Source organism: Erythrolamprus reginae, chromosome 2 (assembly GCF_031021105.1).
Source record: "Erythrolamprus reginae isolate rEryReg1 chromosome 2, rEryReg1.hap1, whole genome shotgun sequence".
NCBI classification, from domain to species: domain Eukaryota; kingdom Metazoa; phylum Chordata; class Lepidosauria; order Squamata; family Dipsadidae; genus Erythrolamprus; species Erythrolamprus reginae.
The window spans coordinates 88,321,123-88,336,143 of NC_091951.1; the positions used below are offsets into that span (position 1 = coordinate 88,321,123).

At 39.5% G+C, this 15,021-nt stretch overlaps 2 protein-coding genes across 3 annotated transcripts in view; one reads left to right on the plus strand and one right to left on the minus strand.

The window, feature by feature from the left end:
* Positions 1-15,021, plus strand: part of CENPP (centromere protein P) — a 198,280-nt gene that overhangs the window by 35,699 nt on the left and 147,560 nt on the right. The window lies entirely within an intron of this gene.
* Positions 11,471-13,388, minus strand: OMD (osteomodulin). The gene is made up of 2 exons (XM_070735784.1): positions 12,443-13,388; positions 11,471-11,796 (listed from the first exon to the last, which is right to left on the minus strand). Exons 1-2 carry the CDS (start codon positions 13,386-13,388, stop codon positions 11,471-11,473), a joined length of 1,272 nt encoding a protein of 423 aa, XP_070591885.1.

Sequence of the window (15,021 nt, forward strand, 5' to 3'; positions counted from 1 at the left end):
AGGACTGAAAAAGAGTTGATGTAGTTCCCATCTTCAAGAAAGGGGGAGGGGAAACAGATCCAGGAAACTACAGACCTATCAGCCTGACCTCAATACCAGGGAAGATTCTGGGGAAAATAATCAAGCAACAAATCAATGAACACCTAGGAACAAACAAAATAATAACCAAAAGCCAACATGGGTTTATTTGTTTGTTTGTTTGTTTGTTTAGACTTCTATGTTGCCCTTCTCGGAATGACTCAGGGCGGTATACAGCATTATAAATGCAAATAATATACACGGAGAAATCTAATTATCTTTGAAAAGAATTATGCACAATTAATAAAAATCCTAAAAACCCCAATGCCATCATTCAACATTCATCCATTCAATCATTCAACGTCGTCCGGAGACAGTCTCATCACTCATGGCCCCCATGCCCGCCGGCAGAGGTAGGTCTTCAAGGCTTTACAAAAGACCAGGAGAGAGGGGGCAATACATATCTCCAGAGGAGTTTGTTCCAGAGGGCCAGGGCTACCACAGAGAAACCTCTTCCCCTAGGCCCTGCCAGGCGACATTGTCTGGCCAATGGGATCTGGAGAAGGCCGACTCTGTGGGACCTAACGGCCACTGAGGTACATGAGGCAAAAGACAGTCCCATAGGTAGTCTGATCCTAAGCCATGAAGGGCTTTATAGTCATAACCAGCACTTTGAATTGTGACAGGAGACCAGTTGGCAACCAATGCAGTTCATGGAGTGATGTTGAAATGTGTGCAGATCTTGGGAACCCCACAATAGCACGCGCAGCTGCATTTTGCACAATTTGCAGTCTCTGAACACTTTTCAAAAGTAGCCCAATGTAGAGAGCATTGCAGTAATTGATTCTCGAGATGATAAGGGTGTGAGTGACTGTGAGATAGGACCGCAACTGGCGCACAAGGCGTCCCCGTATGGACGCCCCTCTTGCCACAGCCGAGAGATGGTCTTCTAAGCTCAACTGTGGATCGAGGAGGACGCCTAAGTTACGGACCCTCTCTGAGGTGGGGGATAATAATTCTCCCTCCAGGGTGATGGACGTACAGATGGAATTATCACTGGAAGGCAAAACCCACAGCCACTCTTTCTTGTTGGGGTTAAGTCTGAGCCTATTAACTCCCATCCAGACCCTGGCAGCCTCCAGACACTGGCACAGTACATCCACTGCTTCACTGAGTTGACACGAGGTGGAAATGTATAGCTGAGTGTCATCAGCATACTGATGATAACTCACTCCATGTCGTCGGATGATCTCACCCAGCAGTTTCATGTAGATATGTTTGTCAAAAACGGATCATGCCAGACTAATCTTGTAGCATTCTTTGACAAAGTGACAAAATTAGTGGACTAGGGGAATGCTGTTGATGTAGTTTACTTGGACTTTAGTAAGCTTTTGACAAAGTAGACCATAACCTACTACTAAATAAAACCACCAGATGGGTTCAAAACTGGCCAACCAACCGCACTCAATGTGCTCAATGGAACTACATCTATATGGAACGATGTATGCAGTGGAGTATCCCAAGGCTCTGTTTTAGGCCCAGTAATCTTCAACATCTTTATCAATGACTTGGACGAGAGGATAAATGGGGAACTTATCAAATTTGCAGATGACATCCAACACTCCAGAAGATAGGATCTTGACAAACTTGAACAATGGGCTCTATCTAACAAAATGAAATTGAATGGTGAAAAATAGTAAGGTTCTACATTTAGTCAAGAAAAACAAAATGCACAGGTACAGTATATGTGGTACATTGCTCAACAATAGTAACTGTGAGAGGAATCTTGGAGTCCTAGTGGACAACTATTTAAATATGAGCTAGCAGTGAGTGGTAGTTGCCAAAAAAGCCAACCCAGTTCTAGGCTGCAATAACAGGGATAGAATCAAGATCACTTGAAGTGTTAATATCACTTTATAAGGATTTGGTATGGCCACACCTGGAATATTGCATTCAGTTTTGGTCACCACAATGCAAAAAAGATGCTGAGATTCTAGAAAGAGTGCAGAGAATATCAAGAAAGATGGTTAGGGGACTGGAGGCTAAAACATAGGAAGAACAGTTGCTAGAACTGGGCATAGCTAGTTTAATAAAAAGAAGGGAGACATGACAGCAGGATTCCAATATCTCAGGATTGCCACAAAGAAGGAGTCAGCCTATTCTCCAAAGCACCTGAGGGCAGAACAAGAACAAAGGATGGAAACTAAACAAGGAGAGAACCAGCTTAGAACTAAGGAGAATTTTCCTGACAGTTATAACAATTAATCAGAGGAACAGCTTGCCTCCAGAAGTTGTAAATGCTCCAACACTAGAAGTTTTTAAGAAGATGTTGGATAACTCTCTGAAGTAGTGTAGGGTTTCCTGCATAAGCAGGAGGTTGGATTAGAAGACTTCCAAGGTCCATTCCAACTCTTGTTGTTGTTGTTGTTATAATAGCATTGAAGAAGGTAGCTGCTTCATTTATTGATTTTCGTTACGTTCTTCAATTTGACAATCTTGCTAAAAATATCAGCTGAGATATTTATTTCTTAACTTTGGAGAGCTTTTTAAAACAACAGCTACACTGAAGGTTTTAAGTTATGCACAGCTTATTTCTCCACAAATGTCAGAGTTCAGAAACCAGCTGTTTGTCTGGAATACCATCTCAGTTGGAATTGGATGCTTTGGATAATAGCACATTTGTTGCTTTACAATTTTTGCTCTTTTGCAACTTGATCCATAGTTAACATAACACTGTTCTCTCCATTCACTGTGCTGTCTGAGAGTGTTGTTAAATGCAAAATTGGAATCGGTTCACATTATGTCGCAATATTTTTGGTCTTTTGTTGGTTTTGAATATGAAAACATTTGAAGACTTTTTAGAGTTCTGTCATCTGCTCTGTCTTCTGTTTAGTAAATTCAGGGGTTATTGAATATAGATCTCTAATTTTTTATATTACATTTAGGACCAAATATGAAGTCTGGAAGATGGGAAACAAACATATATTCCAAGCCAGTATTCAGACAAGGAAAATTCCCACCCCACCGTCCCTATTGCATGTCATACATCTTTTCCTCCTGAAATTTTCTTCTGACATTTTGGTGGTGTGGGGTCACAGTACCTAACTGGAAAAAAAATCAGTAAATGTAGCTTCCATTTATTAAAATTCATGCACTCTTAACTTAGTGCCATTTACTTTGAGAATGCCCATATTCAGCATGTTTTTTTAAAGGAATGAGGTAATAAGCAACTCTTCACTCCACGCAAGTAAGTTTAATTTTACACTTTAGTCACTATCAGTGCACGGATTGAGGCAGTTTATAAGCAGTTTTGTTTATTTGTTTATTTAAAGTATGTATTTGGCTGCCTGAGTTGTACACTGATAGTTTTTTGCTGCTTAGGATGACTTACAACAGCCAAGGGGGGGGGGGGAAAGTTTGAATGAAAACTTGGACAATCATGTTCACACCTGCTTTTTCATGGGAACAATGATTGCAGTCCAAGCATCTGGGGAAATACTCAGGTTAATAAAGGCCACCAGGATCAGGGCCAGCCAAAGATTGGAAGAGAAATGAATGGATCATTTCACATGACATGGAAAAAGCATTGTTTCGGGGAAGGGACCCAAAATGTGCCTACCCAATATAGTGAATGGGACTGGGTAATGTCATTGGGAGGGTTCCTCCTGCAAATCACCCAGCCCTATATGTGATAGCAGCACCTTAAATTGCTGATTGTGGGAAGAAAAGCAATTGCACTCTCACAATGATCTCATTTCATTCTTTGGCTTTGTTTTGTTTTATTCTTTTATTCATTGTTTAAAGAAGTATCCCCAAAAGGCTTATGTCATGTGTCATGCACTTCACCCCAGGTTATTGTATCAGTGAGATGGGTGACATAGAATTTTAATAAATAAAAATCTTAGCAGATGGATTAATCAAATTTTTTATGAAAATTGATAAAGTGTGCTCAGTTGAAAATACTTTCAGAAAGTGCTGGGGTTGAATCATATGTACCTGAATATGGTTTGGTTATGTTAACCTTCTAATGTTGTTAGTTGTTTGACTGCTACAATTTCCAATTACTTAAACTATTAAGGAAATGATTATTGTTTTGTAGGGAATATGCATTTTCTTTTATTTTTCACTGTACTGTACATTCAAAGAACAAATGAACAGAGAAATTTGTGCAACTTTAAAATATTATTTTAAAAATGTCTAAACTTTGTTTGGATTACTTAAACATAACCTATTTATGAAAATACCACTTTTTCACAAATGGCAAGTACTGGTACCTGCAGTAGAATTTTTCTAATAACTAAAATTTTGGTTCAATTGTCCAAATATCCTGCACATGGAATAATGGCATTATACAAGAATGATCATGAGCTGCACATGTAGAATGAAAATAGTCTATGTCTGACTAGTGAACCCAAAGTAAGAAAATGCTCTTGGAAGCTTTCAATTTCCAAAGTAAAACTTTATTGGATAAAACATTTTGGTATTGAAGAATCAAAACTAGTTCTGGTTTTCCCAGAAACTAGTTTACTAATTTGTTTAGTAAACAACAACTTCCCTTTCTCCCCACCCCTGGATGATCACATTGTTCAATTATGAGATGTCCTTTTGTAATGGGAACAGTCCATCTATTTCTCAAGCACTGCCAATGGTGACCTTAATGGTTGTCAGGCTCTCATGGACCACCCAGACATTTTCAGCATTCTATTTCCCCCTTCTCTCCAGTTCATTAGCAAGTTGAAAAGTGTTAAGGTTTGAAAGAAGCAAAGCAGTTCAATCTTGAGAGAGTTTTTCATTTAATGAAAATGAATGGTAATTTGTTCAGTTTTCTGTTCTTATGTTGGGAAATGTGTGTATTGTGGAATATTTTATTTTATTTATTTATTGGACTTTTATGACGCCCAACTCCAAGGATTCTGGGCAGCTTACAATATATAAAATAACAATATATAACATCCTGAATCCAACCAATGATTAATAATCTAAAAACCCAACGACCGTAAGAACATTCATACCCATTCAATCCACTAACTCACATAACTTTCATTGGCCAGGGGCAGAAATCTAATAGTCCCAAGCCTGGCGACATAAATGAGTCTCGAGACTCTTACGGAAGGCAAGGAGGGTGGGAGCAGTGTGAATCTCCAGGGGGAGCTGATTCCAGAGAGCCAGGGCTGCCACAGAGAAGGCTCTTCCCCTAGGCCCTGCCAAGTGACATTGTCTAGTTGACGGGACCTGGAGAAGGCCGACTCTGTGGGACCTGACCGGTTGCTGGGATTCATGCGGCAGAAGGCGGTCCCACAGATATTCTGGTCCAGGGCTTTATAGGTCATGACCAACACTTTAAATTGAGTCTGGAAACCAATTGGCAACCAGTGCAGACCGCGGTGTGTTGGAGAGATGTGGGCATGTCTGGGTAGTCCTGACTGCTCACGCTGCTGCATTCTGCACAATTTGTAGTTTCCGAATGCTCTTCAAAGGTAGCCCCATGTAGTGAGCATTGCAGTATTTGAACTTCGAGGTGATAAGGGCATGAGTGACTATGAGTAGAAACTCCCTGTCCAGATAGGGCCTCAATTGGTGCACCAGGCGAACCTGGGCAAACGACCCCCTCAATATAAGAGATATTTGGTTTTGTTGATGAGAAATGCAATGGATGATATTAAAGATGATCAGATAACATGATATACTATTTTCTGGAAATATTATTTGTTGCTTTTGATTAAGATAATACTTACTATGGAATAAGCAAGGGTTTTTTTTCCTTTTGGTAAGTGCTAGGATAGAAATGACAAAGCATTAAAAATCAGTGATAAAATAAAGTATAAAAATTACTTTATGTTGAAAATTACATGCATGATGAAGAACATTTAAAGTCTTGATTTATTGGCATACAGGATATATCTCATATATTTGATACTGTATATATACAAACACACACATATATAATGACTATATCATTAGGACCAAATGCTATCTACTAGCTAATTTAGCCAAGCTGTTAATATAGTTAATTGAAAACCCACAATTTATGTGGCTTGTATTATCAATTAAAGGTACTTAATTAGATGATTCAATATTGTTTATAATATCTCTATAAATAAAAGCCAGTTTGCTGTAGTAGTGAATAGAATAGGATAGAACAGAACAGAACAGAATTCTTTATTGGCCAAGTGTGATTTGACACACAAGGAATTTGTCTTGGGTGCATATGCTATCAGTGTACATAAAAGAAAAGATACTTTGTCAGGAATAATGAAGTACAGTACAACACTTAATGATTGTCATAGAATACAAATAAGCAATCAAGAAACAATCAATATTAATATAAATTGTAAGGATACAAGCAACAAGTTACAGTCATATAATCATAAGTGAGAGGAGATGGGTGATAGGAACGATGAGAAGAGTAATAGTAATGCAGCCTTAGTGAATAGTTTGACAGTGGTGAGGGAATTATTTATTTAGTAGAGTGATGGCATTTGGGGGGGAAACTGTTTTTGTGTCTAGTTGTCTTGGTCTGCAATGCTCTATAGCAGTGTTTCCCAACCTTTTTTGAGCCGCGGCACATTATTCATATTTTCAAAATTCTGGGGAACACTGAGGGGGGGGGCGGGGGGGGGGGCTAAAGAAAAGTTTGGACAAAAAAAATATCTTCCTCCATTTCACTCTATTTCTCTCTCCCTCTTTCTCTCCCTTCCTTCCCTTCTTTCTCTCTCTCCATCCCTCTTTCTTTCTTTCTTCCTCTCTTTTTTGCTCTCTTTCTCTCTCCCTCCTTCCCTCCCTCTATGTCTTTCCCTCTCCCTCCTTCCCCCCTCTCTTTCTCTCGCTCTCTTGCTTTCTTTCTCTCTCATTCTCTCTCCCCTCCTTTTTCTCTCTCTCTCTTTCTCTCTCGTTCACCACGCCGGCAACAGAGAGAAAAAGAAAGTGAGAGAGCCGGAGAGAGTGGAGGGAGAGAGCCGGCGGCTGTTGTCTTCGCCTCCGCCAGCCGGCTCTGCAGATAAGAGGCAGCAGCGATCAGCCCCCTCACCCTCCCAGACGTCCCCAGCGCCCAGCCACGCGCCGCCTCCCGTTAGCCCGGCTGACTTTTCCCTGCTGCCGTTTTCTCTTCATGGCGCAAAGCCACAGTCCCGGACTCCCGGATCGCTCGCTTCTCCAGCCAGAAGCTGGCTGCCAGAAAAGCATCGCACTTTTTCAATGCGCGGCGCTTTCCTGGGCAGATGGCTTTGCTGACCGGAGAAGCGAGCGATCCGGGAGTCCGGGACTGTGTGGCTTTGCGCCATGAAGAGAAAACGGCTCGGGCAGCAGGGAAAAGTCGGCCGTTTTCTCTTCATGGCGCAAAGCCACACAGTCCCGGACTCCCGGATCGCTCGCCCCAAGGCAGGAAGCGGCGGAGGAGGAGAGGGGGCAGATCGTGCCCCAAGACAGGAGGCGGCGGCGGAGGAGGAGGAGGAGAGGGGGCAGCTTACGGGGAACGGTGCTCGCAGCTGTCCCCCGGCTACTGCCAGATGCCGCTGTTTCCAGCGCTTTCCTGCTGGGCCCCAAAGAAGGAAGGTGGGAAAAAGGAGGCGCGAATAATGAAGCTCTCCTTTTTCCCGCCTTCCTTCTTTGGGGCCCAGCAGGAGAGCGCCGGAAACAGCTGCATCGGGCAGTAGCCGGGGGACAGTTGCGAGTGGGAGCTCCAGGTCCGAGGCACCGGCGGTCCGGCACCGGCAGCGCCCCGCCCAGCTGGAGCTTCCCTAGGCTTCGCGGCACACCTGGCTGTGTCTCGCGGCACACCGGTTGGGAAACGCTGCTCTATAGCGTCATTTTGAGGGTAGGAACGTCCAGGATGCGAGGGGTCAGTAAATATTTTCACCGCCCTCTTTTTGACTCATGCAATATACAGGTCCTCAGTAGAAGGCAGGTTGGCAGTAATTGTTTTTTCTTTCTTCTTTTTTTTCTGCAGTTTTTTTCTGCAGTTCTGATTATCCTCTGAAGTCTGTTATAGTTATAGTTATAGATAGTTATAGAGGTGCAGATGACAGACTCAATAATTCCTCTGTAGAACTTAATCAGCAATTTCTTGAGCAGTTTGAGCTTTCTGAGTTGGCACAGAAAGAAAATTCTTTGTTGTGCTTTTTTGATGATGTTTTTGATGTTAGTTGACCATTTTAGGTCTTGAGATATGATAGAACCTAGAAATTTGAAGGTCTCTACTGTTGATACTGTGTTGTCTAGTATTGTAAGAGATGGTAGAATGGGAGGGTTTCTCTTTAATGCATCAGATTAGAAACACAAATCCCATGAGTTCTAGTCCTGACTTAGACACAAACCCAGCAGGGTGACTGGGACAGTCACTTTCAGCCCTTGGAAAGAGGCAAACAATTTCTGAAGAGCCTTGCCAAGAAAACTGCAGAGAAATGATCCAATAATCAGACATGATTGAACGGAAGGGGAAAATAGGAATACAGTTATGTAACTAACCTATTTTTTCTGAAATATCTTCTGCTATTACACTGGTCTTCTGAAATGATATATTTTATTTTAATTCATAGCTTTATGGAACAATAAATATAAAAGAAATTGATTATTTATCCCTGTGGTATGCTAGTACATTATATTAATCTTTAAGAAGACAGAATATCTGTTAAATGTTAGTTATTTTTATGAATTAATGTGGTATTTCCAGTTGAGCACAGCATGCTATTTAGTATTTAGAAAGGGAAAATTAAGATTATCAAAATGAAATGCCATCTTTTTGGTGCATTAAATTCCATCCTTTTGTTGTTTCACTGTCAATCGATAACCGAATTTAATAAAGAGGCCAAGTACAGTGGTACTTCTACCTAAGAACACCTTTACTTATGACCTTTTGTAGATAAGAACCAGGTGTTCAAGATTCTTTTGCCTCTTCTCAAGAACCATTTTCTATTTAAAAACCCGAGCCTCTGAAACTGTAACCAGAAAAGGCAGGGAGACGCCTCCTTGGGGCCTCTCTAGGAATCTCCTGGGAGGAAACAGGGCCGGAAAAGGCAGGGAGAAGCCTCTGTGGAGCCTCTCTAGGAATCTCCTGGGAGGAAACAGGGCTTCCACCCTCCCTGTGGTTTCCCCAATCGCAGGCATTATTTGCTTTTACATTGATTCCTATGGGAAAAATTGCTTCTTCTTACAAACTATACTACTTAAGAACCTGGTCATGGAACGAATTAAGTTCGTAAGTAGAGGTACCACTGTAATTTGCTAGCAAAAAAAAAAATTCTATGCATTTCAATCATATCATAATTTATTTGTAACATCTTATATTTTTATAAACACAATATATATTTAAATATTTATTGTCAACTATCTTATTAAAATCCCTATATGAAAGTAAAATAAATGTGAATACTGATGAAAAATATAGTGTATTTTTTAAAACAACACTTTTCATAACCTTGAATTGTTGAGGAAGTGAATATAAGCCAAGTTTGTTGATCTTCTCCTATGTTGCAATACGTGTCTGTGTGTATGTTTTTGTTTAATGATAGTTTCATTGATGTAGATTGCATCAACCCTGAGCTACAAATATTCTCTTTTTATTGAGATTATATTCTAGATAACATTTTATAGTCTGTAATAAATGTTAAGTTCATTGCTCATTAAATATACTTGTTATTCATAAAATGTATTGGCAATGTACTTTGCAGCAAGAGTGAATAGTTGGGCCTGTGGTAAAGTACTCATAATATCAACAAGATTTTATGTAACTCCAAAGGTAGATAATTCCTATAGGCTAAAAATGATAATGAAACAAAATCTCCTGAAATGTTATGCAGCAGGATGAATGATTTATTTATCAGAAGAATTAGCAAAGAGATTGTGTGAAATTTGATGATCTCTTAAGATTTTTGTCAAATTTCATTTTATTTCTGGGTGTCTTGTCAACTGAAAAGATTGCTCAACTTTCTATTATACCTATTATAATTAATACATCTTTGGGTTCAAATTATGGTTTTTAACTACAGTAATCCCTCACTACTTTGTGGTTCATCTTTCACGGATTTGCTACTTCATGGGTTTTTTCAAAGGGAAAAGAACACCGAGGCAGGGACGGTGTGTGTGTGTGTGTGTGAGGGGGAACTGCAACGGCGCCTTCCTTCAGCCTGCGTGGTAGCTGAAAGAAGCCGGTCTCTCTCAGTGGTCAGCAGCGGTGCATTGTTAACAATACAGGGAGGGTTTTAAAAGTCTAAATACTCGTTAAATACATACAAAAATAGCATTCCTCTACTTCGCGGAAATTCGTTTTTCGCGGGTGGTCTTGGAATGTGAAAAACGAGGGATCACTGTACTACTTCACTTGAGTACAGTATTAACTTCAATTTATTATTCTGAGTAATACTCTGAATAATTTCATATTTATGAAGTGAATTTGGGCAAAAGATTATTTTTTATGAATGTTAAGTTCATACATAGGCACATACAGCATAAAAAGGTTAAATGCTTGACCATTTAACCATTCTGTTAACTTAATGTTAACTGAAATCCCAAAAGATTTTTAAATCTACTATTGTGATGGTTTTGCAGCAAGCCTAATTAGGATTCTTAATAAAATGTAATTTGTCTTAAAATATTTATTCAAACTAAGAATAACATTATTATTATTATTTATTAGATTTGTATGCCGCCCCTCTCCGCAGACTCGGGGCAGCTCACAACACTGATAAAAACAGTATACAATGACAAATCTAATATTAAAAGTCTATAATAATAAATCTAACATTAAAAGTCTAAAAAAAACCATTGTTTAAAAATCATACATACAACATATCATACATAAAACTACATAGGCAAGGGAAGATATCTCAGTTCCTCCATGCCTGACGGCAGAGGTGGGTTTTAAGGAGTTTACAAAAGGCAAGGAGGGTGGGGGCAATCCTAATCTCTGGGGGGAGCTGGTTCCAGAGGGTTGGGGCCGCCACAGAGAAGGCTCTTCCAATGGGTCCCCCCAGCCAACATTGTTTAGTCGACAGGACCCGGAGAAGGCCAACTCTGTGGGACCTAACTGGTCGCTGGGATTCATGCGGCAGAAGGCGGTCTCGCAGATATTCTGGTCCGGTGCCATGAAGGGCTTTATAGGTCATAACATGTATATCAGATAATAGTAATGTGTCATATTGCAGTTTCAAATATATCAGGATTTAGAGAGTATCATTACCGTACTGACTTTACACAAACAACATTGTCATGGCATTTGTTTTATTCATATGAATGTTTCTATGATATTTTAAATGTTTTCATAGTCTATTATAGGTTGAAGATCTCAGAAATACTGTTTTCATGGCTATTGAGATTTTCTACATAAAAATATTCTATATGCTACAAAATATATTGATATGCTTCAGATGGTTTACTGAATTTTCCAGTTTATTCTGTTTTCTTTTGTACTTGATATTATTTTTTCTTAGTTTGTTAGTTTTACTACCTCTTAAAATTGTTAATAGAAGTAAGGATGCTGGTAGTTGTCATTGTCACTTCCTCTGGAATCGTATTCATGGCTTTCCCCTTGTTCTTCATGAAAATCTTCTGCTTCTTCATATTCTTCTTGTGTGAGAAATCTTCGGAATACAGGTGTTCTCAGCTGCGTTTGTTGATCTTTGCTAATTTTTTGTTCTCCATAATAAATGCTCCGTACATGTGGAAAGCAGAAGAATGCATAGGTGCTGATTGGAGCTGTAAGCTTATTTTGGTCCACTCGTATGTATGTTAAATGTTTGAGGTTCAGTGGATCAACAGTAGGACACATTAAAGTAACATTCATGACTGTAAAAAGACAAAAACAATGTTCATTAAAATAAATAGGTTCTTGCAAGATATTCCAAAATATTCTTTTTCTGTTATGAGAGCAAAACAAATAAGCAGAGAAATCTTCTATCTGTTGTTAGCCGCCCCTAGTCCACGGAGAGGGTTGGCATACAAATCCAATAAATAAATAAATAAAAATAAATAAATAAATATCATTGTTGACTTTACTTAAGCTGAAATTGATTTTTTTCAGTCCCCATCACTCTCTTAATGTAGGTTCCTCAATCATTGATATGGGCCTATTGTTATCAAATATTATCTTAACTGAGAGTTTGAAGTCTCAGTTAAAATAATATTTGATGCTTGGAAATTGTGGCCAACTTTTTTGCACAACAAATCCTATTTAAGAATTTGGCATGTATGTGTATCTTTTAATCAAAATGCTGGTTGCAATATTATAGCTTCTACTTTTTTTCTTCCTATATCTAATATGCTGGTTAAAATTCCATATGGTTGCTATCTAATTTAGTACCACATGAATTTTTAGCATAAGAACATTTGGAAGCTAATTCACTAATACATATATTACAGTGTAATTAAATGTACTTCAAGTAAAGTAAATATTAAAAATACTAGATTTATAAAAGCAATTAATTAAACTAACCTTCTAGTTCATTATCTTCTAAGTATAAATGTTGAAGGGTTCTTGGAATATAGAAAATGTGTTTCAATTTGTTGTGCCCAAGATTAAGTTCCAGAAGATTAGACAACATAAAAGCATTATAAGGAATTTCTTCAAGATTATTGTGTGACATTCTTAAAGCAGTAAGATTTGGAAACTTGTGGAAGTAATTATCCGGAATGGAAGAAATTGAATTATTTTCAAGCGAAATATACATCACTGAAGGTGGTAGATCTATAAGTACAGACTGTAGTTTATTGTTACAAAGGTTAATCTGCATTAGGTTTCTCATGCTTGAAAAGTCTATTCCTTTGAGCTGGGAATCCTCAAGATAATTATTACAGAGGTCAAGCATTGTTAAATGTGTCAACCCTTCCAAGGCTTTACTGTGTGACTTGGAAATTTGATTGAAACCCAGGATCAATCTTTCTAAGCTTCCGGGTAATGGGGATGGAATTTCTTCTAACTGATTATATTCTAAATGAAGTTGTATGAGGTTTGCAAATTTGACGAATACACCACTGTCAATCTTTTGAGACTTGATTTTGTTGTGGCTGAGATTAATTTCTTTCAAAGCTGTAGCATTAACAAAGGATTCCAGAGGCACAGCTTCAATCTCATTATACTGCAGATAAAGTTGCTGGATGTGAGCCGGGATCTTTGGTATTGTCTGAAGCTTGCGATGATCACAGTACATGGTTGTTGGGAAAGTAGGTGAACAGAAGCATTCTTTGGCACACTCAGCATGTATGGTGGTGTATGAAACGTTATATTCTACCTGAGGAACTTGATGAAAAATAGATGGATATTCACTATCCACCTCATGGTCATATTCATCCTCAAAATCATCACTTTCATATTGACCAAATACTGACATTTCAAAGAGAAGAAAAATAGTTAACAGTTGACTTGTTTTTGCCACATTCATTTTCTTCATGTGTATCCTGCAGAAAGAAGAAAACAAGATACATAAACTTGAAAAAGTTGGCAACAAAGGACATATTGGTATTATATTAAAGTATTCAGAGACTACAACTAGTCTAGAACACAGCCGTGCAAGCTGTTATGGGTGTACCTAGGTATACCCAGATAACCCCAACACTCCCCGAGCTGCACTGGCTTCCAATTGGTCTCCAGATGCAATTTAAGGTGTTGGTTATTACTAGTGATGGGCGAACCCAATGGTGTTCGGGTTCGGTGAGTTCGGGCGAACTTCAAGCAAAGTTCGGCCGAACCTGAACTCCAAACACTCCGTGACTTCAAACTCTGCCCCCGGAATCCCATCGTTTTTTATTTTTACGGATTTTTAAAATTTTATTTTATTTTTTATGAAAAAGGGCACCGCAGCGGTGCAGCAAGCAAAGGGAGGTCCTTTCAGGTAAAAATAAAAAAAATATTTTTACGTGTAAGGACGCCCCAGCCGCACCGCAAGCAAAAGGAGCTGGAGAATCCCACGAAGGGATTCCGGGGGCGGCGCATTGACGTCACGTATACCGGCAGGTTGCTAAGCACGCCAAGGTGATCACTTCCTGGATTCCATCCTCCCTCCATTATTCTAGTGCCACCCCCGGAATCCAGGATGTGATCACCTTGGCGTGCTTAGCAATCTGCCGGTATATGTGACATCAAAGCTCCGCCCCTGGAATCCCTTCATGGGATTCCCCAGCTCCTTTTGTGCCTCCCGACCGGCCAACAGCTCCCCAGTGTTCGCCTTCCTCCACCGGCGCCCAGCTCCTCCTCCTCTTCTCAGCAGATGACAGCCAGGCAGTGGTGCTTTGTGGTGCTCAGCACGAACGTTGAACCAGAACACGAATTTTTTTAAAAATCGAGTACCGGTGTTCGGCATGCAAGTTCGATTCTCCCAACACTAGTTATTACCTACAGTATAAAGCCCTACATGACATCAGACCAGACTATTTATGAAACTGTCTCCTGCCATGTATCTCCCAGTGACCAACTAGAACCTACAGGGTTGGCCTTCTCCATGTCCTGTCGGCCAAACAGTGCCGATTGGCAGGGCCATGTGGGAGGGCCTTCTCTGTGGTAGCTCCGGCTCTGTGGAATCAACTGTCCCCAGAGACTCGTACCGTCCCCACTCTACTAGCCTTCTGAAAGGTTGTGAAAATATGTCTCTGCCGGCAGGCCTGAGGCCATTAAGCTAGACCAACTCGCTCTGGCCCAAGAAGTATGAATGTTTATTGAACAATTGTTTTATTTTTGATTCTTTTTAACTGTTTTGTATTGTTATTGTTTTATCATGTTGTTTATCATTGTTTATATTGACTTTGTACTATATTATTTTTTTATTACTGTACGCCGCCCAGAGTCCGCAAGGAATTGGGTGACTTAAAAGTCTAATTAAATTAAATTAAATATAGTTAACAGAACAATATTGTTGTTTTGCCTAGGAGCTAATACTTTTATATTTTTAAGGCTTAAAATTATACTAAGCTTGGAATTAAAATTCTTTTTCTGTTTCCACTTAGATTGAATTACTGCAACATTAAGTAGACTTAACTAAGCAATATAGCATTAAAAAGATTTGTTAGTGCTTAGTGGCA

Bases quoted from the DNA above. Each gene is read 5' to 3' on its own strand.
- OMD (XM_070735784.1), bottom strand. From the start codon at position 13,388: ATGAATGTGGCAAAAACAAGTCAACTGTTAACTATTTTTCTTCTCTTT. The intron at 11,797-12,442 runs GTTAGTTTAATT...GTCTTTTTACAG, and splicing joins AGAAGATAATGAACTAGAAG to TCATGAATGTTACTTTAATG.